Consider the following 26,908-nt stretch of genomic DNA (forward strand, 5'->3'; position numbering starts at 1 on the left):
TGCTTTGATTTTAAAATAAGGATGAAGTCTTGACCTTAGTAGCCCATTTTACACCATATAGCCAATCAGATGGGTAGGATTTATGAATTCTTCCTCTGAGGAAAGTCATGTCAAATGCAGTTAACTTTTCCGAGTTTTACTTCTGCGATAGCATTTATTTATCAACATATAATGCTTGAAGTTTTAGTATTATATTATCTCTATTGAGAAGAAAGTAATTATAATGATTAAAACAAATGTAATTTTGAGAAAACATCTTTCGACTCAACAAAAGGCGGCTCAGCCTCAGCTGGGTGCGAAGTGAAGAAATCACTCACTTCCAATTTTTGTTTGTTTGTCGTTTTGTTTGTGATCAAATTTGAAAGAAAAAGCTTAAATTGTTTTTCCTGTTTTGAGTTATGCATTGATGGAGTCTCACAATTCGGTTCATGTTGAGTGATCGATCAGATTATCTACTGAATATTGTTATTTCGCACTTAACTACAATTCAGGTGAGCTTCCTTTTTAAAACGCTAGAATAGAAAAAGCTGTTTGATTGTATACTACAATTAGCGTTAACTAATTTGACCAGAATTTTCAAACTAAAAATCAGTACATATCTATATGCCTCTGACAAGAGGATTGGAGAATGTGATTTTTTTTTTTCAAAGTCCCAATATGTCACGAATTGAAGATTTTCCTATCTCACATGAGAAATAATCTTTTTAATCTAATTAAGCTCCCCCCCCCCCCGCCCCTGCTATATGCCGATAAAATCATAAAAATTAATCTTAAACATTGAAATTTGGGCACCACCTAATAAATCAGATGTTGTGCAGACATACCTATGAAGAACTCAAGTTCAAAAGCAACTGAATATGGTGTCAATAACAGAAACTCACAGTGAATTCATACCTAAAATAATGTTAAATTTACTCTTTAAAGTTAATGATCAATGTACGCGAAAGTGTTGAAAAATCTAGTTTATGTTTTCCCCTACTGAGGGGAACTGAGACAGAAAAGCAGAACATTTAGCCAGAGGGACTGTGAGATAAAAAGCTGGACAGTTCAGCAAATCTAGTCTGACCCCCATTTAACGAACCTCTATTTAACAACTTTTGCGATTTAGTGAACTTTTTTTCCCCCCACTAAAATGAAGGCAAAAACCCCAATGTACTGATTAATAAACCCCGAATTAACAAATATTTTAACAGCCAAATTTTTTTTTTTTTGTTAATTTGAGTTAGGAAATATTGGATTGATTCCCAAATGATATATCTATCTTTTTCGAATCAGAAAAAGACTTTACTTGGAATCAGCAATTTTTGATGAGGGGGGGGGGGGAGGCAACCAATGAAAGCAGTAATGAAACTCCCATTAAAACCGTTACTTTTTCTTATGCTTTACATATGACCTGGAAACTAAAATCATCTATCATGTAGCAGGCTGTGGATGACACAGTATTTTCCTTTCTCAATAAAGTCGAAAGAGAACTTTTTGAGTCAAGTATCAAGGAAATTGTTATACACCTATTACCAGTCTTAAATAAATAGGCGAACGGCATTCGCAGAAAATTTTTGGCTCTGTAGAAATTTTTTTCTAACTGCTAACGTTAATTTAAAAAAAAAAAAAAGGTAATTTTTTTAAAAAAAGAAACCGAGTTTATTTCTGTTGAAGCCTTTTCCCAAAAGCTTTTTAAAGCACATGTGTGAAAAACAAAATGGTTTGGGTTGGTTTCAGTTGGTGAAAAAAGCAAACTATATGTTATTGTTAAAAAAATGAAACGATTTAAAGCACTTTTCTTTTGACCTCTTTCATATTTGAATATAAATTTAATTCTTTATTAAAGGGTGAGTTAGGCAAAATAATTACTCGCAGAAAATTTTCCAGCTAGGATTTGTGTTCGCAGAAAGCTTTTCATTTTATCTACGTCTGCCTATTACTCAGTACTTTAAATTTTCAAATTATCTAGTGCGTAAAAGTCACGGAATGCTGAATGAAAAGTCTACACATTCTAATCATGGATATTTTTGTGTGGTTGCTTATTGGGGCTTTCAGATAAGTTAAACACATTTTTTTAGCATCACGATATTACGAATGACCCCGATTTAACGTATAAAAGTTTCAGTTCCAATGAATTCGTTAAATTGAGGTCCGACTATCGGGATGTCTGGTCTGGTCTAATTTGGCGTTAACAAATGAAAGTTTACTTTTAGGATTGTAAAGCATTAAAGCTTTTTTTCCTTTTGCATCAATACATTACTTTGCAAAAATTTTAATAAAATATTGAAAGCAAAAACAAAGCACATACATTTTATATCCATTTAATTGAATCATTATTAAAATGTGACTGGCTATTATGCAAGATTTTTCTAATTTCATGAAGCATAAGTAAGTATAAATTGTTACTGTTAGGGATTTAAGTAAAATATTAACGAATTAAATTGAAGATTGTCCTAATACTCGTTAATAAAAACATTTTGAAAGTAAAATGTAGTCAAGATAGCAATATTAATTTAACTCATTAGATTTTTTTTCTTTCAAAAAATTAATGTAATCCTTGTACATAAAAGAATCATTACCATTGAAGTCTGATTCTTCTTACAAAACTTCTTTTTGTGAAATGTTCTGCATTACAAATCAGTCTCATTTACTAGAAAATTGATATCTCTTTCAAATTACTCCCCCCCCCCCCCCCCCGCACTTTCTTTGACCCCTGACTTTTTTGGCAGGCCACCCGCCTGTGACCAGCAGGACTTGATTACTGAATAGGCCAACTACGCTGTGGCGTAGTGCCTCCACTTTTTTCTTCAGTTAAAACAAAACTCTTGTTAGAAATAAATTTCTAATATGTAAAATTATGGATCTTCTTCTTCTCTCACTTCAGCCTGTTGCTGGCCAAGACCGTCTCTCCAAGTTTTCCCCACCCAAAACCTCTCCCGTGCAATGGCCCTCTATCAGTTCACTCCTATTACTTTCAAGTCCTTTTCTATCTCATCCAGCCATCTGACTGGGGTCTTACTCTTCGTCGTTTTCCTTCAAGGTTGGAGAAGGTGCTCTTTTTTGTGGGGAACGCATTCTTATTGAAATATGTGGCCCAGCCATTTAATGCGAGATGCCTTTATAACCTTTAAGGTGTTAGGTTAAGGTGTATACTTTTTATAAATTTCATGGTTATAAGCCATTCTCCAACAGTTGCCTTGCTTTATTGGTCCAAAAATTTTTCTTTCAAAAATCAATAAAAGGTCTTCTTCTGTCGTCCTCATTTCTTAAATAACATTTACACTATCCCGCTTTTCACTAGAACATGCCTTTTAAAATGAGATTTTATATCCATTTCTAAATAAATTAATTGCTCAAAAATTTAAAACTTTATTTCCAAAATTTTTGTTTTTCTCCAATTTTGTTTTCTAGACCGCATAAATTTTTGAGTAACTCACTTAATTCTTCTGTTGAGTTTAGATATTAAAACATCTTTCTATTGTTTAAGGTATTTAACTTCTGTTGTTATAATCTCATCAAATTATATATTCGTTCTTTTGATACATTCTTTTAATAAAACTTAATTTTCTGTTTTAGGATGTCAGACACTTGGAGTGATATACAAGCTTTCAAGTCTAAACAAAGCAGTCTGCGTGAAAAGTTTCAAAGACGAAAGAAAGAGAGAGAAGACTTAGTTTTAAACATCGCTAAAGAATTAAGCACAGGTAGTCCAAGAAGTGATAGTCCAATTCCAAATATAAATGCTGCTAAAGAGGGAACCGTTACGATTACGGAAATAAAAGCTGATCCTGTTGTTGAATACAAATTATTACTTTGCCTGTGTGATGCTATTAATTTGCCTACTGATTCTAGGAATTTAGTCTCAACTATCATAAAATCATTGAATAAAGATGTGCCACATGTTGTTGTCGAAAATTTGCTACAAAAATTTGCAGCTCAAGAATTGATAACAGTTGCAGAAAGTTTTACACCAGAAGGAAAGAAGTGTTTAGTTGTATCCTCTGCAGAACATACAAAGCTACAAGCTGTAGCTAATGATTTGTGCTTAGAAGATCCCAACTTAAGTAAAATGCATGGGAGTGAGAAAAGGAAAAGTGAAGTTGTTCTAGATCAAGAACCTAAAGCAAAATTAGTTTGCAAGAGCAAAGATGCTTTCAAAAGCAACAGAAATTCTGATACAATTGAAAGTTTATTATCTTTACCATCAGCAAGAGAGAAAGAAACCAAAAAACTTGGCGAAGAGATTTTGGATTTGCTTAGCAAGCCAACTGCCAAAGAAAGATCATTAGTTGAGCAATTCCGTTCTCAAGGGGGTGCACAAGTGCAGGAATTTTGCCCTCATGGTACAAAAGAAGAATGCACTAAAGTTTCTGATGCAAATCAACCTTGTAATAAATTGCATTTTAAGAAGATTATTCAAAAACATACTGATGAATCATTAGGAGACTGTTCGTTTCTAAATACTTGCTTTCATATGGATACTTGTAAATATGTTCATTATGAAGTTGACTATTCAACTGTTGCTCAAGTGTCAAAAATACAGAAAAGTGAAAATTCAGATACAAATTTATCTCATGATGGCATCAAGCCAGTACTGTTTCCGCCACAATGGATTCAATCGGATTTGCGCTATTTTGACATGACAATATTGGGCAAATTTGCCGTTGTGATGGCTGATCCTCCGTGGGACATCCATATGGAACTTCCTTATGGAACAATGTCAGATGATGAAATGAGACATTTGAACATCCCAAGTCTACAAGATGAAGGTTTAATTTTTCTTTGGGTAACAGGACGGGCTATGGAACTAGGACGAGAATGTTTACAACTCTGGGGTTATGAAAGATGTGATGAAATAATTTGGGTAAAAACTAACCAACTGCAGAGAATTATTAGAACAGGAAGGACAGGCCATTGGTTGAACCATGGAAAAGAACATTGTCTTGTTGGTGTTAAAGGCAACCCAAAAGGTATCAACAGAGGCTTAGACTGTGATGTCATAGTAGCTGAAGTTAGAGCGACTAGTCACAAACCGGATGAAATTTATGGAATCATTGAAAGACTTTCACCTGGCACAAGAAAAATAGAGTTATTTGGACGGCCTCACAATGTTCAACCTAATTGGATAACTTTGGGTAATCAAGTCGAAGGTGTCCGTTTAATAGATCCCACTTTAATTGAAGTTTTTAGAAAAATGTATCCTGATGGAAACTGTATGAAAAAGCCTGAACCATGATCTTAATACAGTTAGAATAAAGTATTTTAATTCTAAATTATTGTTCTAAAAATTTCCAAACATTCTGTTGAGGGGGGGGGGGGGAGGAGGGCTATGCATATGTAAATTTAAAAAACTTGTATAAAATGCAGCATGATGTAATTAAAAGGGGTTAAATTTAAAAAATAATAAGTAAATTGCATAAGCGTAAATAAATTATAAAGCGTAAGTAAATTACATAAGCGTATAATGAAGCAATAAAATGATGGTTTAAAACTTTTATTTTTTCGATCTAGTAAATGATCTGTGTATATATATATATATATTCTATTTAAAATATGTATATAAAAAAAAGATTATCGAAAGCATAAAATTTTGAGCGGTTGTCAATAAACTAATACCAAGTTCCTATCTGTGATATATTGAAAAGATAATTTAACTAGAATAACCTAAATTAAAACTAACTTAGTAAATCATCTTCAAAACCTCATTAAGTGGAGCCCAATGCCACTGTTGGTTTGTTAGTACTGTTGGCTTGTTGTAGGTTGTTTTATTAAATTGCAGGGCAATATATTGGGTGGGAAAACTTTTGATGTATATTTTAGAACACTGCTTAAATAATAGATATTTACTAAATGACTACAATATTGAAGTTATTAAAAAACTCAAAATTGATGGCAACTTCGTTGCTCCCAAAAAGTTATTCTAACTTGGAAACTGATTTTCTCAAATTCACTTTTTGTCATGTGACATGCTCTTCCAAAGCTGTTCATTTATTATTGTAGGTAAAGTGAAAGGGGTGATCAAATGAAAAGGTTCAAAATGACATGCTGGGTACAAATGTAGAACTTATTCAAAATATACACCACAGGCCTGAGCAAGACGATCCCACTGATGAACAAGCTGCAAGATTCCTTGTTCTCTGAATTCCTGTGGCTGTGACGAGACCCAGTCCTTCAGTGTCCTTGAATATGTCATCCGAGTTGAAGTGCTTCCCTTTCAGGTGTTTCTTCAGTGGACCAAACACATGGAAATCACAGGGAGATATGTCTGAGCTACAGGATGAATGGTTACGAAGTTCCCACTTGAACTTGGTCAGTGCTGCCTGGGTCTCCCTGGAGACGTGTGAGCACGCGTCATTGAGGAGCCAGAACGAATCTTAGTGAGCTGTCTCTGATCCTTTATTTCTGGTGAACCTGCGTAGGCTCTGGAGTAACTCACAGTACACATCAGAGTTAATGTTTCTCTTGTGCTCAAGGAATTCACCAAGTAACAAGCACACCTCGCATGTCAAAAATACGGTCAATTGGATGGCACTCTTTGTAAGAGCCTCTGATCTCACCTGCGCATGTGGGCGCTCGCGCATGCTCCGATCCCAGTCAGAGCCTCCAATGGCATCCCAAGATGTCTCGCTACATTCTCCCATCGCGGAATATGCAAATTATTTAACTGTTTCGTTTATATGTTGCTCCATACCTTTTCATTTGATCACCCCTTGTATTAATAGGGTTGCCACGAAAGTTCAAAAATTAAATTCCCTGGCATTTCTAGTCAATTTTAGAAAAAATTCCAGGTTAACCAATGTTGACTTACAGTATTTAATAGCAGTACAATATAATGTTAACTGTGAATAAACCTACTTTATAAACCAAATGCTTTAAAACATTACCAATAATTATTATCAAAATTTGGGTTAAATTAAGACAAACTTAAAATTAAATAACAAATGCTTTCCAGATTGCTCGACCATATATTTCCAATTAGTGATACTTTTATTTTTAAATCTCTGCAATTGCATTGCGCAAAAGTTTGTTTCCCTTTTAATGCAATCATTCTATTTTACTTAAAACTTTTTCTAAGCTTTTTTTTTTTTTTTTTTCATCTTTTTCTTAATTTGCAACATTTTCCTATGGTAAGATGATATCTGTTGGGGACCATTCTAGCCTAACTGAGCATATTGTAAGAAATCTTATTTGATTTAAGTCTCCCTTGAATAACAGCATTCTATCAGCCATTAATGCTAACAAGACTTTTCTTTCAAAATGTTGACCAACATGCTATTGTTGATACTGCACTCTCAACTAGTGGTGCGACATCTATAAAAAAACATTGATGTTAAAAAAAAATAGATGTTCATAATTAAAATATCTATGTTTTTACAAATACCACAAAGTTTCCAAACCATCAACATCTATTCTCAACTGTAACACAAACATGTGAAAAAATTATCAGCAATGTAATAAAGAGATAAAATCCTAACAAATCTTTCTTAGGAAAGCAAGGATCCATAATAATCATAGTTCATTCTGTGTCAAAAAAAAAACACTGAATATTTTCTGCAATAATGATGAATTTTAAAATTTATATTCTTAATACATAAGAATATAGCAAATTATTACACTATTCTTCTGTTTTTAATTTAAAAAGATTTTTTACAAATCCTTAGCTTTAAAGCTAAGGATAAATTAAAAAATTAAATGTTCATTTTTTTTAAAATTTAGAATTTTCACAAAAATATATATGTAATTGCTAATTAACTCTGTGACAGTTAACAGTTATTTACTTAACTGTTCAGTAGTAACTGTAACAGACTGTTAACAACAGTCTGTAACAGTTTATTTTTGCAGACTGTTAACAGTCTGCAAAAGAAGTCTGGTTAAAAGCGTTTTAATCCAGAATTTATTAAAATAACTTCCAAACATTGAAATAATGGAAAAGTTTGAAGAATGCATAAGGACTGAAATCGCAAAAACAAAGTAATTTTCGGCGAAGTCACCTTCAATGTTGGCATGTTTCCAAAAAAACTAAGTTTTAATCTATAAAAGTTAGAATTTTGAAACTTTAAATTTATATAATAATTAATTTTCTAAAAAGCTAGAAAGAAAAAAAATATTGAATAAAGGCTATTAAAATACTAGTCAGACCACACAATCTATGCAGAAAATACTAGTAATTTCCAGCTAAGCATAACTTGTTTGTTTTTTTTTTCTTCAAAAAAAGCAAAATAATATGATTCTCATTTTTTTTTTTTTTTTAAATTTAGCTTTCTAACATTCAGTACTTAAAAATGACCTTAAATTTTCTTCCTCTCATTTATCAAGAAAATCTGTTCATTTGGAATGCGACATTTACCTCATTTTTGCGCAGCAGTTTCACCCATCAGATGCAAAAATTGGGAATTCCCTGACATCTCCAGAAATTTCAATGATTTGCGACTTTCCCCTGACATTTCCAGGTTTTCAGTATTTTTCAGGTGCATGGCAACCCTGATTATTAAGTGTAAGATCACTCATCAAAAGAATACAATCAATTTTTTTCTACTTCTCATTTCATATATACAGGCAAATCTTGCTTCAGCTATATGTCACATGAAAATCTTATTTTAGTGAAAACTTTGGTAATCTCAAACTCAAATTGTATGGGCAACAATGTCAACATTTGTAATATCAGTATAGCAAAACGATTTCACTGGTCCCTTGAACTTCGTTAAAACAGCATTCAACTTGAACATGAAATTTATTGAATATAGTTTAATAGAGTGTTTTCTACGATTTTATTTCTTTTCCCCACTTTGAATAGTGAAAAACAGAAATTGTGAAGCCACTACATGTAAACATTTTTAAAGTGAATGGGTCAAGGTATACAAAACATAGCATTGCACATAAGGCTTAAGTCTCCTTTGTTCAGACAGTGGAAATATGCTATTGATAATTAATTTTATAAAATTCAACCATTACAGCAGCTTCTTTTTTTCTCTTTTTAACACCAAAACTTGACTAAGTTTGAGGATTCCAAATGTACGAATACATTTTTTAAAAAATCTCTTCGTTAAAGCATATAATGTGTATTTTTTAAGCATGAGATTTTTCACTCTTCACTAATAATAATTCCCAATGAAAGTTCAACTTCTTTAGACACTAACTACAGAAAACTTTTCATAAACACAACCAATTTTTACAAAAAATTTTAATTATAAAGCATCAACAAAACATGAAAAAAAAAAAAAGTCATCTCCTGTACATTAGTAAAGATTTTCTTTCATCATCCCATCATTAATCCATTCTTATGATATTTGCTAATTTTCTTAAATTTTCAAAAGTGCCCCACTCATGAGGGAAATATGAGACATATTCAGAAGTGATTAAATTATTCAACATTTAACTGCAATGTATTTTTTGAATAATGAGTTAAGACATGCTTTTTCTAAGCATATGCATGTCCATGTATGAATAAGTAAGGAAAAAACAAATCCCCCTCATTTCCCAAGTAAAATTACACCAACTCTTACTTTTGCTAAAGATGGAACTTCTAAAATTTGAAGTCATACATAAACAGGGTTCATACTCATTTTTAAAAGTGAAAATTAAGGACTCATTGGAAATAATAAGATCATTTTAGGCACACCATTTCAAAGTTTCCCAGGGGGAAAAGTACTTGATACATATTTATATACACATACACAAATGCATAACATTGTTCCCAAACTGCAGGAAAAGGCACAATTGACTGATGCCCCATCATCAGTGAATTATATTTTAGAATGTCATACATCACAGGGATGAGCATGCAGAAAAGAGATGAGATCAAAATAGCCCTTGAAGTCCATGACATTCCAAAATTGAACAAAAAATGGCAAATTTACCAAATTGAAAGATAACACGAACTTTTCCCTTTTTAATTATCTTTGAAATAATTGGGTAGAGATTAATACAATACACGGCACATTGTTTTTAAAGCAATGTATTTATATCTCAAATTTTAGTTATAAAAAAGATCAGGAAAATGAGGATAAGTGTAGAAAATTATTTGTATATTAAAGCATTATTTTTTTAGCATACCTTATCGGAGTGAGAGGGAAATTGAAAAAAAAAAAGAACTAAAATCTTTTTTCAAGGTATTCAAACTATGGTTTATTATTACTTTGCATTTGTTATTGTTATTAACATCTCATTTTGTACAAATTTGCTGCATAGCAACAATCCTTGCAAGTTTGTTTATTTCGATATAAATTTAAATTTTGAAAGAGAGGCAGCAATTTCTAGCCCCCCCCCCCCCCCAAGTCCTGAAATAAAGGGTTGAGGGAGCTAGAGTTCAATCTTGGCTGTATCACTAAATAATATCGATTTTTCATATTTTTTTAGAGAAAAATATATTTTTTTAACTAAAAACATTTGAATTTAAGGTATAGAAAATTAGATCATAAATTTTAAAATTAGGTTTATTTGTAAAGTAAAAATTTACAACAGAATAAAAATCTAGGTTTTCCTTATCTGGTAGAACATATTTTCACAGCGAGAATTGAAAATAAATAAACATATATAAATATAAATAATTGGTTAACCTTTTCTCTTGTATTGGAATTTATAATTTGGTTTTAAAAAAAAACTTCATAACCCTATTTTAGGATCAAAATAACTACTTCAAATTGCTTCATTTAATCATGAATTTCCAAAAAAAACTCACAGGCTGCAAAAGCGTAAACCATTAGAGATTCCCCATAAAAATTTAGAAGGTTTTCTTAAAATACATAAAAAAGTGAGTTTTGCATTTTTTCTAAAATAAATTTAAGAAAAAAGTATTATTGAAATAATGAATAAAATACGTAGGTATAAAGTAGCCTATGGTGAAAAAACCTTCCAACATCAAAAATGATTGAAATATTTGCAGGATGCAAAAAGACTGAAATCTCAAACAACACATGCAATTTTCGGCGAAACACGTGTTTGACATCGTTGGTATGTTTCCCAAACATACGTTTTCGGCAGGAAACGCGGAGGATGAAGATTTGAAGGGAGAAAATAAAAAAACTAAGAAAAGGGGACCAAACTTAATATAGTTTTGAAAGAGTTAAGGAAATTTTCAGAAAATTAAGGACTTTTTAAGGGTTTTTTAGGGACCTTAATTTTGCTTGATGAAAATAAGGGTTTCTTATACTTAAGGAAGTACGAACCCTGATAAATTCAAAGGGGATTTTGCTCATTTTGGATTTTTGCTCAAGAAGAGTGCCACAGTACAAAGAAATGAAATAGAAAAATTTATATCAAGAAAAGTAACTTTGCTGTGCTCTCCTTTAAAGGCCTTTGAATGAAAAAAAGAAAATTAAAAATTTCGTATTGTGGCACTCTTTTTCTAAATGAAGGATATAGTGATATGTATGTGGTCAGGAAAAAAAGTATTAACTGCCTCTCATCACACAATTATAAAGCAATCAAAAATTATTACAAAACATTTTATTTACTGAATTTTTGACAAAAGGTAAAATATGTGACACACAGTCTGTTTACACCATTTTCTCATCTAAGTACTTGTAATGTAAATCAGTGCAATCTTCTTCACTTATTTTCTTCCAACCAGTTTCTTGCATATGATAAACTATGAAGGTAAAAAAGAGAAAGAATATTAGTTTATCTAAAAAAGTGATAAAGATATGAATTTTAACATACATATCTAATTTTTAATGAGTTTTGGTGGCCAGATTGGAGATTGAAAACTCAAAATTTTGCATTACAGTACAGATTTGTTGTAAAACGGGTTTATTTTACACAGTTCAAGACTCGACAATTCAGAACGAGGTGGAAGAAGTGCTCTTACGAGTGACAAAGGAGCACAAAACCAATGAGGATACCTACATTGGTGACATACTACCGAAAATGTTCACATTGAAAATTTTGAGCCATTCCTCGACAATAGCAAATAACCTTTGATTTTTTAGTGAAAGATGATCTCACCATAAGAAGTGATGCAAATGCATTAATGCTCTGGAAAGAAATACAGGGAAAAATTCTTAATGACTGCTCTCAACCCCTAAGACTATCATAACCAGCTCCTTTTCATAAACATTAAATGAATTTATGTGTTCTTTATGCATATGTATTGATGTAAAGTACACATTATTAAACTAATTTATAATGAGTCATCACTAGAATGAAGTATTTTTTTACCTATGGAAAATAACCCCTATTTTAACACTACTATTAAGTCTTAATTTAAGCAGCATTTATCTATGCAGCCTTTCCGTGGAACATAACCCCTATGTAAAACGAGAGTCTACTGTATTTTCTCCACCTCTGCATTCACCAGAATGCTGGTAAAATTGAAGGAAATAAAAGTTCTGGTAGTCTTTTTGACTCTCAATATTCTCAATTTACGGAAAAAAAACTTTGTGTGCAAACTATATAAATTCATTCAAGGTCTTGAAAACTTAATCTCAATTCTCAATATTAAAATAAGAAAAATTAGTGACATTTGCGAAAATAAAATACAATCCCTGGATGAAAAACAACTTACTTCTACAGTAGGCACCGCTTAATGTGATCATGGTTAATGTTATCAGAATCACAAAGTCCCGGAGCACTTGTATAATAACGTGTTTTAAAAAATTGGATATTGTAATCATCGTCTTTGTTTATTGTTGTCACTTTTTCATAAACTTTAAAGCAACACCCTCCTTAATACTAAATGCCTATCACATTTGCCTCAAAAAGTAAACTGCAATACATGATAACAACCCAGTAGACACCACCACTTAGCTCCCATTTAACGATGGCATTGCTATGTAGATCCAAACAATTGTTAATTGGTTGATTTCTAAATTATCTATTATTAGGCTCCAATATCTCCAATAGATAGCAGTAGGAACAACACATTTTTAAGTTTGTTTTCTTCTAATATTAAATATGAGAAAGTGATTAGCACTTAATATTAGAAGGGTGTTGGTTAAAGCTACATAAATTTAGAGCATTGTCTCAAAATGTTATACCTCTAACAATGCCACCACTGTAAGCATCTCGATGAGTAGCATGATAAATTGCTCTACGTCCCAGTTCATAGGCTTCTTCATCATCCATTTTATACTTATATCCACTATCCAGCACACCATATGCATACGTTCCACCTGAACCAACAGCAAATATATTTCCTGGGAAACGATTACCTTCACTGTCAACATAATACAGTCCAGGACCCTAAGGAAAAAAAAAACATTTTATCAAGAAGTTTTCCTTGAATACTTTACAAAACCAAAATTAAGTTTTTAGGGAGTGAATCTGACTTTAAATACTTTAAGACATAATTATCAAGAAAGCTCTCATAAATATAAGAAATACTGAAGAATACTCAGGAAGAATTAATGCAAAATTGAAATTTTGAAAAAAATTGAAGTATTTAAAAATTTTATATCCAAACTTTACAGTTCAAATGAAATGGCACATTTGTTTCAGTGGAAATGCAGTAGAACCTTGTTTATCTGAATCACATTTGAAGAACTTTTAAAAAATTATAATTTAAAAATATGATTGAACTATTAGTATGCCAAATGTGCGCTCTTTATTTTGATTAAATGTATACATGCAATAAATTACAGGAATGTAACAAACATCATGGCATACTTGGAGTGTCAGTTCAACAACATTGCAGCTGAACTATAAATAATAAAGTGTTTGGGCAAAACAACCCTATGTAATTTTGTTACTAAGCCCCACTTTTTAACTAAGCATAATACTGAACTCTCCAATTGCAAAATACTGAACGTGGAAGCACATGACTGAGCTGGTGGTGTATTTCACGTATGAAAAAGTGTTTTGTTTATTAGCTATATTCCATCTGGTGAGAGAATCTAAATGGGATAAGTTGGCGATTGCCCATTGTTTAGTGTGTTAAACTTTTACGCCAATGCGTGTATTTTAGCTTATTGAGTGAAAATGAAAACACCTCAAGCTGTTGCATTTGCAGAAGCTATTGTTCCACAGTTAATCTTCCACATAAAACTGAAAAGGGAATCTCAAAAAATTTGTCTTGTTACTCATTCTATTCACAATCATTTAGTGTGACATTGTGGGACACAAAAATATTTTGCAACTTAAACCACTCAGGAAACTGACCCATTATCAAGGTTAATATTTATTATCAAGGATAATAATTGGGGAGCATAATACTGAACTCTCCAATTGCAAAATACTGAACGTGGAAGCACATACCAGTGCAAATAAAATTGATAACTCTACAGTTTATGAATTTTTAATGCATTTAGAATAATTAAATCCTATTAAACCTTGCATAAAATATGAAAATATTGAAGAATATAACTAAAAACGATTAGTAAAGTAATGTTTCACAGCAGCTTAATAACATAGCAGAAGATAATAGCAGACAAGTTGGTTTTGTTTTCTTCTCTCTTGAAAGTGCCTTTCCCCATTTCCAAAACAGATGTTCCTTTATCCGGTTTGCTTTTGGTCCCAGTTTGTCAGAATAACGAGATTGTACAGTACTGTGAAACCTTAATAGCTTGACACCCTATGAGAACATGTCAAGTCAAGTGGGTGTCAACTTACTGAGATTCCCTAATTTGAATGCTTAAAGAGTTTTCTGTATCCTTTATTTTTCATTTTTGACAGTAAATTTGTACCTCCAAAGAAAGAAAAAAGGTGGAAATTTTTCACTTCTTATTTTCACGAGGCAAAGTGAAAAACAAATTATTTTGATCAAATAAATGAGAAAATAAAAGAATGAATGAATAAAAAAAAAAAATGAAACATCAAATATGAATGGTACACAATTCACATCATAAAAGTCAATATCAATAAACATTCTTTTTTTTTCTTGAAAAGTAGGGGAATGTGGGGCAAAGTGAAATAGTTAAGGTAACTTACTTTTTTCAAAATCAACAAGTTAAGTATTCATTCTGAAAATTACAGTACAGAAAGAAAGAACAACCTATTTTATAATAAAACTAGCATTGAAACATTATTTTTCATTTTTGACAGAAAATTTGTACCCCCCCCCCCCCCCCAAAAAAAAGGTGGAATTTTTTCACTTCTTTCATTTATGGGGCAAAGTGAAAAATAATACTTTCAAATTATGTTGCATTCGATTATAAAAGATATTTTTGATCAAATAATCAAGTAAATAAAAGAATGAATGAATAAATATAAAGGAAAGAATATATAAATTAATTTCGGAGAAAAAATAAATGAGTGAGTAAAGTAGTGAACAAATAAGAAAATTAGTACAGGAATAATTAAATGAGGGAATGCTAATGAAATAATTTATAAATGAATATGTAAGTATTTTGATAAAAGATTGAATTAGTAAATGAAATAAACTATCTCATTTAAAATACAAATAAGCGTAATCTCTATATATTAAAACAAAAGTAACGTCAATGAAATTGTGAAAGTATGGCAGGCCTGGGTCCAAAAAACCTCATAGCACCTACAGCCTTGGAATTTTGTACAAAATTACTTCGTACCCCGAAAATATGCACATGGAGTTGTATGTTTTAAATTTCGTATAAGTTTTTTTCTAATTAATTTTTAAGCTAAACGTTCATATAAATTGCTTATTGAAGGGATGAAAAACTTCAGTCAAAAGATCTATTTATAGTCCTTAGAATCCTACCTTGTTGCTCCAAGTTTAAAGCTACCGGTTACAAAGCCTAGAGCACAGAAACCTAGTCGACACCAGGTCTTTCTCCGACTCACTGGTTTTGCATGACTTTTTCCTTTTTCCGAGAAAACTGTTGCTAGTAGTGTGAAACATCCTGCCTCCCACTAATTCATTATTTGCAAAAAAAACAAAAAAAAAAAAAAACAAAAAAAAAAAAAAAAACAAATCTCATTTTACTAAAAGGCAAAGGGAAAAAGACTGAGCTGATGCAACACAAGTTTGAAAAAGGTTACTAAGGGTAAGGCTTGATTCATTCAAGCAACATATTTGATTCAAATATTGGACAGTTTTTTAATGTTAAAGCTGGATTTCAATGTTTTTGAGGATTTGATTCATTAAGCAGCTGCTTCAGTAATCCAACGTTCACTGTATCTTAACCCTTATCTGAGTTGTGCAGATTATTACCGTGAAGTGATACTTAAAAAAGGTCATAAAATTTGGTTTAAAAACAAAGAAAAAAAAGCAAGCTTCAAAACAGCAATAACATTTTTGAGTTATTTGAGTGTAGTTCAAAAATATCTACACACAGGAACTAAATCATTTTTCTACCTTTCAAGGACTTATGGGTAATGCTAAGGTAGGGAGTCGGGGACGAAAGCACCGGGGAAAACTAATTAAAAGACTTCTTTAAAAGTACAGAATTTAAGCATTTATGAAAGGTCAAAATAAAACATTTTCACAAAAAATGTATACATACTCTCTTATCCCAGCCACAAATCATCACACCCTACAAAAAAAAAATGAATGTTAAAGAATACATTTAATCAATAACATTATAAATAATTAGGCATTACACAAAACAGCAAAAAAAATTTTTTTTAATACTTACCAAAGACAAGCCCATTCCTTTATAATTAAACATAACATTTGCCAGCAATTTAGATGCAGCAGCAACAGATATTCGTTCTCGATTTCTAAGTTCGTATATCCTAAAATGAAAGAGGAATCGGTTTTTAACAGTTTTCCATCATAAATAATAAAATCAAGAAAACTTCAACATTTTGATTCCAGAATAAAATATAGCAAAACATAGAAAACTTTTAAAAACAAATTATATACATAGAAATGCATTAATGGGATCCAATAATCAACAAGAGTACAGCTAGGACAGGGGTGCAAGTGGAGTCAAGTAAAATTTTCTAAAGACTGAAATTTTCGGAAGCTCCCCCCCCCCCTCATCCGTAAAAAAACTCTTCAAATATGCATACACAAATCATTTAAATCATTCAAAAACCATTTTAAAAGCTCTTTTTTTTTTTAAATAATTCTTCAGTTTAGAATTGCAAAACCAAAATTTTCAGAAATGGCAGAACAAAATTTTCCAAAACGTCAGAAGTTTTGGATCACAATCACCCTTGAGCGAAGAGCACATTTCCCTATAATTGTGTGCTATGGTGAAATACCAAATTTTACAAGCCATCAGCGATGTTAGTGACAATTTCAGTCTTTGCCAACAATAATGCTGTCATACCATTAAAAGATAAGAATTAGTAGTTCTTTTTTTGCATTCATTCTAAAATTAGAGTCTGAAAAGCAAAGGGGACTAAAAAAATCACAAAGTAAGCATATTTTAAAAATAATTACACAATTCCTTCAATCTACCAAACTTGTGCATCCATGATTTTATGCTGCAAGTTAAAAGGAAATCTTAGAAAATAGGAATTTTGATTAATTTAGTAATAAAAATGAGAGGGGAACCTTTTATCTACTCACAGAGTAAAATGCCACAATTGACGATCATGAAGCTATAATACTGGTCTAGATTAAAATGATAAAATAGACTATAAGGCTAATTCCATAAAATTAGCTGAAACACTTTCACAACTCTGGGGTAGAAAATGAAAAATTGAAAAACCATTTATTTGCTGCCAAACAGAGACTGTTCTTCTCTGCATATGGGTACGTCCACCAAAAATGAACCTTTTTGATAAAAAATATTTTTTAGCTTAAATATAAGTGTGATACATCTTTTTAATCATCAAGAGTCCATACATATAAATTTCTATATTTCAATTTCATAGGATCAAATCTAAAGCAATAGTGAGCAGGGAAACAAGAGCTTTCCGTTTGATTTCATTTCAGATTAAAATATAGCACTTTTTGAATCGTGTTATTTCCTACTTTTTGTCATAGAAAAAAATTATTAAATATTGAAATTAATAATTTGCTATTTATTATTTCAATCCACACAGTTAAAAATTTAAATGTACTTTTATTTACAGTTTTATCTATACCTGAAAAAATATTATTTTATGGTCACAAGAGTAACGCAAAACATATAAAAGTTATTCTAAAAAAAAAAACTATGTATAATTTTTGTTTTAAATTTTTTATTCTATGCCTTAATAACATATGATATATTTTACAATAATTTTTTTGTTTATATTATGAGGATAATTGGCTCTAGACTGTTGTCACAAGAGTAACAAAATGCATGTGTCACAAGAGTAACACATGATGCCTTTACTACAATTAAGCATGAAACTGCTAAAACATAAACACAAACCAACTTTTTTAGAGTTTAGTTGTTTCTTTTCTTATTAGAAAACTTCTTCAACTAGCTTAAAGCTCACTACAACTAACATTTGTAATTTTAAACTTCAATTATGTGCAATTAACCAATTTATTTATGAAATTGAAATATTTTTAACAAAGGAAATATCTATCAATATTTTTTTTAAATTTGTTTTACAGTTAGAAACACTAATAAAAACAGATTATACATAATAAACAACTAAACTTTTCTTATTCTAATGTTAGTGTGAAGCACATGGTTGTTTTTCAAACTATTATTGAGTTATAAATGAATTGTTCAAAAAGTTTGCAATTTTATTTTCTTCAATTAATCAATTCCATTATTTTTTGCTAATGGATGAAACTACTTTAAAAAGAAAAAGTGCTGCTAAGCGCCAAAAATTGTGGAGAGAAACTCACAAGAATGAGACAGATTACTTGGATAGGCGAAAAATACAAAACAAATCATATTATGACAAAGTCAAAATGATGTCGTCTGAATCAGCAAAAGCCTTAGCGAGAGAAAAAGCAAAATTAAGAAAAAGAAAAAGTAGAGAAATGGCAAAGCTTAAGAATAATAAAGAAGGCAAAAAATCTCTAACTCCACAGGCTATGGGAAGAATGATGAAACGAATTGAAAGCAAACTGCCCACATCACCTACAAAAAAGTTAATAGTAATTGAACAATTAGCTGAAAATGCTGGAATTACACAGAAGAGTAAGAACTCTCATAAAGATAAGAAGGGCATTAATGATGAAACTAAGAAGATTGTTACTGACTTTTATCTTCGTGATGACATTAGTCGGCCAGATCCAACAGCTAAAGTCGCATATGTCAGGCGCAAGAAAAAGGATACTACTGCCCTTATTAATTGTAGAAGACATTTACTGTTTACAATTTCTGAAGCCTACTCTTTATTTAAAGAAACTTTTCCAGGCGTCAAAATTGGAAAATCATCGTTTGCCGCATTAAAACCAAGTTACATCCTGCCATATAAAGATATCCCACAGAATGTCTGCATATGCAGATACCACGAAAACTTTGAAACACTCCTTAAAGTTGTAGGTAATGTGCTGTCTGCATTTGACATATCTGCAAAGGATTTAATAAACACTATATGCTGTTATAGTTCTTCGTATGAATGCATGAATTCACAATGTGCAATTTGTGATGATACAATTGAGGCACTGTTTGATGTAAATATTGACAATCCAGATATCATATTAAGCTATTACCAATGGAAAACAGTTGAAACTGCCTGGGGAAAACGCTTCGACAGAGTTCTTGTGGAAGATACCATCTCTAATTCATTAGTTGATCTTAAGAAACAGCTAAAACAATTCCTGCTGCACACATTTGTTCAAACTTGTACACAAGACTACTTCAATTTTTCAAAGCATAACACAGATTCTGAAAACATTGTTATGCAAGTTGATTTCGCTGAAAATTACACTTGCCTATATCAAGATGAGATACAATCAGCACATTGGTCAAATCCACAAGTAACTGTTTTTACTGCTGTCATTTGGCACGATAAAGACAAAGTTACATCATATGCTGTCATTTCTGATAATATTACACATGATCGGTTTAGTGTAAATGCATTTCTACGCAAGATATTAGCAGTGCATTTGCAAGAAAATCCATCAGTAAAAAATGTTTCGATATTTTCTGATGGTTGTGCTGGTCAATTTAAGCAGAAATATAACTTTGCCAACATGATATCATTAAAATCACATTTCAACCTCGAAAAGTGTAATTGGACATTCTTTGCAACAGCACATGGGAAAGGAGCCGTTGACGGAATCGGGGCTGTAACAAAACGATTTGTTTGGAATGAAGTTAGAGCTAAAAGGGTAACTGTAAGAAATGCTTTTGATTTTGTGAAAACTGTTAAAGGAAAAACGAAAATAAATATTCTTCATGTTTCCAATGAAGATATTGAAAATTGCAGCGAGATTGTGTCAACATTGTGGCAAAATTTAAGCAGCATTAAAGGTACTCAAAAAATTCATCATGTTGAGGCCAAGAACAATGGCATTTGCTACAGGCCATATCCACAACACGATTCTTTTAAAGAGTTTTCATTTAATGAGCAGAATTACAGAGATAACTCTGATAATACTGAAATTCATAATGACACCTCGAATTCAACCGATGTTGAGAAATTCCAACCTGGACAGTGGGTCATTGTAACCTATGACGAGAAACAATTTCATGGCATAATTACTGACGCAATTGATGATGATTTCAAAATACACTGCTTAATACACACAAAAGTGAAAGGAATGTATAAATTTGAAGAAGAAAATAAGTGTATTTGGTACAAGAGACACCAAATTGTAGCCAATACTGATGCTCCAAATTTGATAAATTCTCGTGGATTTTATAAATTTGCATAATTTTAATTTTCCATTTCATATTCATTATTATATTTTATCAAGAGAGAATTTGTTGTAAAGTCTTCATTAATAATAAATGTCTTTAAACCTATTTAATTGTCTTTATTGAGTATAATTGATGTGCACGTTTAGGGGAAATTTCATTATGAACAAAATGTCACAAGAGTAACGTCACAAGAGTAACGGTTAGCCTTTTTCAAAAACAGCTATAATTAATGGAAATGCTGTTAAATATTTTCAATTTTTACATTTTTCTAAAGTTAAATAACCATATTTTAGGAATATGAACAGTTTTTTCCAGTATTCTTGTATAATTCACAGAAATCTAATTTTAAACACAATTTTGCAAACGCAATGTTTTTATTGGTCACAAGAGTAACAAAAATGTTATTTGCAATGTAGGTAAGAAAAATACTTTCTTCTATGAATTTTATATTTTTTTATAAAGAAAAATTAATGTATGTTTCATAAATAATTATCAATTTTATCTTAGAAAAATTTTGAACTGCGGAAATAGGAAGTTTTTATGAAAATTTGCTCTGATGGTCACAAGAGTAACAATGGATGTACCCATATGTGACTTTTGTCACCAATGGTGAATCAAAGAACAAATCAGATTTTGTTATTTCGTTCTTAAGGATTGTGTGGCCTCAAGAAACAGAAAAAAAACCCTGAAAAATTAAAAATTACAACTTTTACATTGATTTTTCAAAAGGGTCAAGTATAAAATCCTTTTTTTCTCTTCTTTAACTAATGGCAAATTTCAATTAAAAAATAATCCACAAAACTGAAGAAAACTAATTAACAAATATGCATTTCAATAGCTTGAATTCACAATAGGTAACTAATAATTCTTGAGAAATTTCAATTAATCACTGCTCATAAATTTGTGGATAAACATGTTCAGGTAATCTTAGATTAGTTTTTGCTTTTTTTTTTTTGCACTGACCTTACTTTTTCACTGATTTTTTTTATAGGGGATCGACTTCTTTTAGTATTATTTTACCACAAAATGACACCATCTTTTTTCTTTAAATAAGGCATTTAACTGGAGCTAAAGCTCCATAGGAATTCACCTTCTTTGCACCTCTTACCTTCTTCATCACTCTTAAAAAATTCATATCGAACACATAGACACAGATATCTAACACATTACATCTTATTCATGAGTTACATGCTAGAAGCCAGGATCATTTTAATAATCAATCCACTTGATATCATCTGATTGACATTTTCTCTACCAGACTTAATTAAATCATGAAGGAAAACTTCCTCTTTTATTTCCGATTCTGTCAAAGATTTTTCCGTGTTCAAATGAAATTTGCTCAATAAAAAGGGTTGAAAACTTATCCAGCATGACAGAAATATGTTCCATTGAAAAGATGAGAATGGAAGAAAAGAGACTTTAAGCAAGTGATAATCAGCAACGTGGATAACTTGCTCCTGGATAATCAGGAGTCGATTATCCTCATCCCATATTAAAAAGATGAGATTACGCTAAACAATTATGGTACAATCAGATTTTCCAATTTTCTGTGAATGGTTTTCCAGTTCTGTAGACACTCTGCCTCATTAATTACATAGCAAATTTATAAAAATTAATTAAATCAGGGAAAATAAATAAATGTAGACCAGTTTTTTTTTTGAAAAAATTGCTTTGATTTATTTTTCTATGATTTTTAATGTGTTTGGGGGAAAAAAGGGGGGGGGGAGAGAACCTCACTGGTGAACTTCTTGATTCAACAACATGTATAACATTTCTCTCAGCTGCTTTACAAACTTTATTTTTGACACTTGTTTATAATTCTGTAAACATCGTTGCTTTTTTGTCCTCGTGCATCATTAATAGGTAAATCAAAATTTTATTTCTTCCCTATGATTACATCTTAATGTCAAAATTCTCATAAAACAGAATAAAACTGAAATCATGCTCTGTTGGGATACATTTTAAGTAGAATTAAACCATAAGATGAGAACTTAAATAAACCTAACACTAAAGTATGTTTTTCCTATACGGAAAAAAAATAGAACAAAAAAAAAGTTTTAAGATGCAAGTAGAACGATGTTGAGACAAACCTGCATCTTTCAGCAAGTATTCGTTCCCAATAGACACAATCAGCCGCTCCTCCAGCCATGGTGCCAAGTAAGTAGTCATTTATTTCAATAACTTTCTTTACTTCATTAGATCCTAAAATATAACATGTTTTTTGTTAGAAAACTTGTAGAGATTAAATGCAACTTATTCCTTTTGAATTTGGAATGCAAATTTGATAATGCAATTTAAAAATGACATATAAATGATGGAGTATTTGTTATTTTTTTAAAACCAATAAATACTCCATCAGTTGTTACAATTTGTTAAATATGACACAAGTTTTATATACAGTCTGACCCCGTTTTAACGATTTTCGCGATTTAATGAATTTTTCTTCCCCCCCTAATGAAGATAAAAACCTCTATTTACCAAATAATAAACCCCGAAATAAAAAATTATTTTAAACAGCCAAAAAAAAATTTTCTTTTGTTAATTTAAGTTAGACTATGTAATATATTGGATTGTTTTCTAAATGTTACATCCATATATCCAAGAAGACTTTTTTTTTTAATCAACAATTTTTTCAAGAGGGAGTGGCAACCAACAAATAGTTATTCTGATGCTGAAAGCGATAGTGAAACTTCCCTTAAAACTGTTACTTTTTCAAATGCTTTACATGGCCTGGGAATTGTAAAAACATATCTCATGCAGAAGGCTGCAAATGACACAGTAATTTTCTCTCTCCATTAAGTCAAAAGAGAACTATTTCAAGTCAAGTTTCAAGGAAATTGTCCAAACATCTATTACTCAGCAGTTTTAAATTTCAAATTAGTGTGTAATAAGTCATAGAATGCTGAATAAAAAGAATAAACTTTCTAATTATGAATATTTTTGCGCAGTTGCTTATTAAGGATTTAGATAAGGTAAGTACATTTTTTTCACACACCCCATATTACGAATAACCCTGATTTAACGTATAAAAGTTTTGGTCCAGAAGAATTGGTTAAATTGGGGTCCGACTGTACTACATTAATGTTCAACCAATAACATTTCTTGTTGGTATAAATCGAAAAGGAAGGAATATAATTTCCTAAATGAAACTTAACGAAAAAAATATGTGAGCTTTTCACAAGGTCACAACCGATCATTTCGTCTCATGTTGAAGCACAAAAATTTTGACTAGGCTAAAACTTTGTTAAGATGTGTGTTGACACGTTTCCAAGATCATGGGTGCTCTTTGCTGCTGATTGTAATGCTTGGCTATTTCAGAAAGAGAACAATCACTGTGAGGGTCCCTGTTCAACATTGACCACAGAGTCAAAGGCAATAAAACCGTAAATTTGGAGGGAAAATCTTGGATTTGGCAAAGGTCTTCATGAATGGAAAATTCTTAGAAATGTCCACTAAAACTGAAAAAAGTTTTCCCCTTGATTCTCAACTATTATCAGTTCTGCAAGAAAAAAACAATAAATTTGAAACTCAATGCCTTATGAATTGTTATTTTGTGTTAATATCACTAACATATACGCGAAAATTTAAAATATAAGCTCTTATATTTTATAAAACTATTCCTTTGTTTTCTACAAAAAGTTAAAACTCACAATTAAAATTAGTTTTGTCTTTGGTTAAGATCTTTTAGAATTAGGCAAACTTGTTAGCCAGCATATTGAAATCCCTAGCGCAAGCCTTATCCGTGATGTCCTAGGTCCCGTCTGACATGCTTGGCCCAATGGATTGAAATTCTAAGTGAACAATAGATTTTTTTTATTGGTCCCCAACTTTATTGCTTGGTAGTTTCAGACTGGACTTGATATTTGGTGGATCCAATTGATGATTTTGCAGTCCCAGACTAGTGGACTACTGTTAACTTTGAGCCTTATACTTAATGTTTTTGCATTAACTCTCAAGGAAGAAAGGAAGAATAAGTAAAATAATGTGGGTTTACATGCCTATAATCCCTCCCCCTCACTTTTTTTAAAGCTAATTATTTCATTTAAAAAACAAAGTGTTACAATATACTTTGCTTTTTATGCTTGAAAGGAATGAGTAGGTATGGTCACTGAACATAAATTTTAATAAAAATATATATTTATATATAAAGAATACTATTTGAATTCCACACCCCCCTCTATGTTTCCCATAATGGCAAAAACGAGAAAAACAAGGTTCTCCCAAGGCGATAAAAACCATCTGATAATAAATGCCATGCCAACCTTGTATAGAAGGAGATATAAAAAGAGTTTTAAAAATCTGATGTTGCTCAGTCCCAATATCACAACGTAAGGGGTCTTTGAACACATCCATCGCAAGCAAGTCAAGGCTCCAATGTGAGGAAATTCAAATATGAGGAGCAAAAAGCAACAACCTTTTTACAATGGTGTGCTTTCCCACCAATTTGGCATATGATAACTAGTCCCAAAAAGTTGTATAAAATCTAGGAATTTGATAAGAATTTTGTTTATCGATGGAATGCCCCACTTAATTCTGCATGAAATAGTTATCTGACAGAAAACAGTAAATGTGGAATACTCTTAACTTTTAGAATACACAAGGAATGAAAAATATATTTGTCTCACCAATGTATGAGCCTCCTGTTGCCCTGGAATCTACAGCAATAATTACACCTCCATTGTACTTAAAACCTAGAGTAGTGGTGCCTTTGTTAAACTGAATAGCAACACGATTTCCATATTCATCCTTATGAAAAACATTCGCTGCAGTAGATATCTAAATGCAAAAGAAAAGAGAAATTAAACAAGCTTAAAGTGAGGTAGGTATACGTAACAACTGGCTCCAAATCAAAATACTTACATCGTTAAAGGGAGGCAATGCAAGTTGTGAATGAATACTCAGATTTCCGCAGCTTTTCTGAATAAAGTTATTGATGTCATTTTCGGATTCAGTCTTTTTACCAAACCCGAAATTATGAGAAATTCCGCACAAAGCTTCTAACGCCATGATGACAGACGGATTTTTTTTGTCTACAATTTACACGTCGGTCAATGCAGGAACGATCCTGGGTCCATGGTTACCATATTGGCGACTTCATCTATTTCGAGGCGAGTTCTTATCAACATGACGAACATGATGCCAAAAAAAAGTGCAATACCATAAGCAATACAGTTACAGTTTATTTTTCCTTTTTGGAAACACTTCCTGAAGGAGTATATTCTTTCCGATTTTAAGTGTACTTTTTTACATGTATTTGGTATTTTCAAGATTGGTAAGCATCATTTAATGCAAATTAGTTTAAGAAAATAAACCGGTTCGTTCTGTATTCCAAAGTTATATATTTTGAATTTTAATAAAACAAACTGAATGACGTTACAGTTTTTCCGCATTTTTTATGAAATTCCATTTGCATCAGAAAAAATCTTTCCTAAATCAGAGATGCTCCTCCTCCCCCTCAAAAACAATGACGTACCCTCCCCTCAAATGCATCCCCAAAATGAGATGCCCTAAAAAAAGCAAAGACAACTTTTAGCAAACCCTCCTCTCCCTAAAAATTTCAATCACGCTGTGTGCTCTGAAGTCCCTCTCGTTGCACTTTATTTATCTATTTATTTAGAAGCTAAGCAGCTTCACATAGATAGAGGACTGCGTGCCAAGTGCCTTGCCTCCGGACACACACAGGAAAGATTTACAACAATAGAGAAGGAAATAACACTCAGGGCACAGGCGGGAATAGAACCCACGATCTCCGGCTTGGAAGACAAAGTTTCTACCACAGAGCTACGGAGGCCCCCTCGTTGTACTAACTACCTTAATTGTGATAACATATTAATTGACCCACTTGAGCGCCCACCCAAGGGGGATCGTGGCACGAACTGTACCATAGAAATTTTAAAGGGTATCCTGAGTGCTGCTCCCGATTGGGGGGGGGGGGGGTAACTACGAAAAACGTAGATGCAGAGGGGTGCCCACCTTGGGGAGGTCATGGCGCACTGCACCATCGAAACTGTTACGGGGGGGGGGGGGTGTATTTCGAGTGGTATTTTCCCTGTAATGGGGATCTTATTTTGGAGGGGGTGCACCCTTGCTCTTAAAGAGAGGGGGAAAACCCTAGATGCAGTAATTAAATGAATGCAGTATGAAAATACGAAGATTGCTAATGAACCACTAGTAAGTCCGTCGTCATTTATGGGGTGGGGTATGGGCGCCCATAAGCAAAATTTTAAGGGGGGAGGAGGTCAGATATTTTCCCCATGGTTTAGCAAGATACTTTCCGCATAGAAACCGATTTCAGTACAGATTAGAGTTATTAAAATTTGACATTTTTAATAACTAATTCATTAATGGGTGGAGAAATGTTTTTA

At 31.8% G+C, this 26,908-nt stretch overlaps 2 protein-coding genes across 2 annotated transcripts; one reads left to right on the plus strand and one right to left on the minus strand.

Annotated features, from left to right (window-relative positions):
* Positions 1 to 351: 351 nt before the first annotated feature.
* Positions 352 to 5,223, plus strand: LOC129229663 (N6-adenosine-methyltransferase subunit METTL3-like). Its single transcript, XM_054864022.1, has 2 exons — positions 352 to 491; positions 3,559 to 5,223. The coding sequence occupies exon 2, from the start codon at positions 3,560 to 3,562 to the stop codon at positions 5,216 to 5,218; it is 1,659 nt and encodes a 552-aa protein (XP_054719997.1). The 5' UTR covers positions 352 to 491; position 3,559; the 3' UTR covers positions 5,219 to 5,223.
* Positions 5,224 to 11,414: 6,191 nt separating this feature from the next.
* LOC129229664 (proteasome subunit beta type-5-like) lies at positions 11,415 to 25,576 on the minus strand. Its single transcript, XM_054864023.1, has 7 exons — positions 25,404 to 25,576; positions 25,169 to 25,319; positions 22,634 to 22,745; positions 16,470 to 16,569; positions 16,338 to 16,367; positions 12,957 to 13,161; positions 11,415 to 11,569 (listed from the first exon to the last, which is right to left on the minus strand). The coding sequence occupies exons 1-7, from the start codon at positions 25,548 to 25,550 to the stop codon at positions 11,478 to 11,480; spliced, it is 837 nt and encodes a 278-aa protein (XP_054719998.1). The 5' UTR covers positions 25,551 to 25,576; the 3' UTR covers positions 11,415 to 11,477.
* Between the last annotated feature and the right edge of the window lie 1,332 nt (positions 25,577 to 26,908).

This window comes from Uloborus diversus, chromosome 9 (assembly GCF_026930045.1).
Source record: "Uloborus diversus isolate 005 chromosome 9, Udiv.v.3.1, whole genome shotgun sequence".
NCBI classification, from domain to species: Eukaryota; Metazoa; Arthropoda; class Arachnida; order Araneae; family Uloboridae; genus Uloborus; species Uloborus diversus.

Excerpts from the sequence above, each read along its gene's own strand:
- LOC129229663 (XM_054864022.1), top strand. The coding sequence starts at position 3,560 with ATGTCAGACACTTGGAGTGATATACAAGCTTTCAAGTCTAAACAAAGC.
- LOC129229664 (XM_054864023.1), bottom strand. The coding sequence starts at position 25,550 with ATGGCGTTAGAAGCTTTGTGCGGAATTTCTCATAATTTCGGGTTTGGT. Across the intron at positions 25,320-25,403 it reads CATTGCCTCCCTTTAACGAT|ATATCTACTGCAGCGAATGT; the intron begins GTAAGTATTTTG and ends TTTTGCATTTAG. Across the intron at positions 16,368-16,469 it reads AAGGAATGGGCTTGTCTTTG|GGTGTGATGATTTGTGGCTG; the intron begins GTAAGTATTAAA and ends TTTTTTTTGTAG.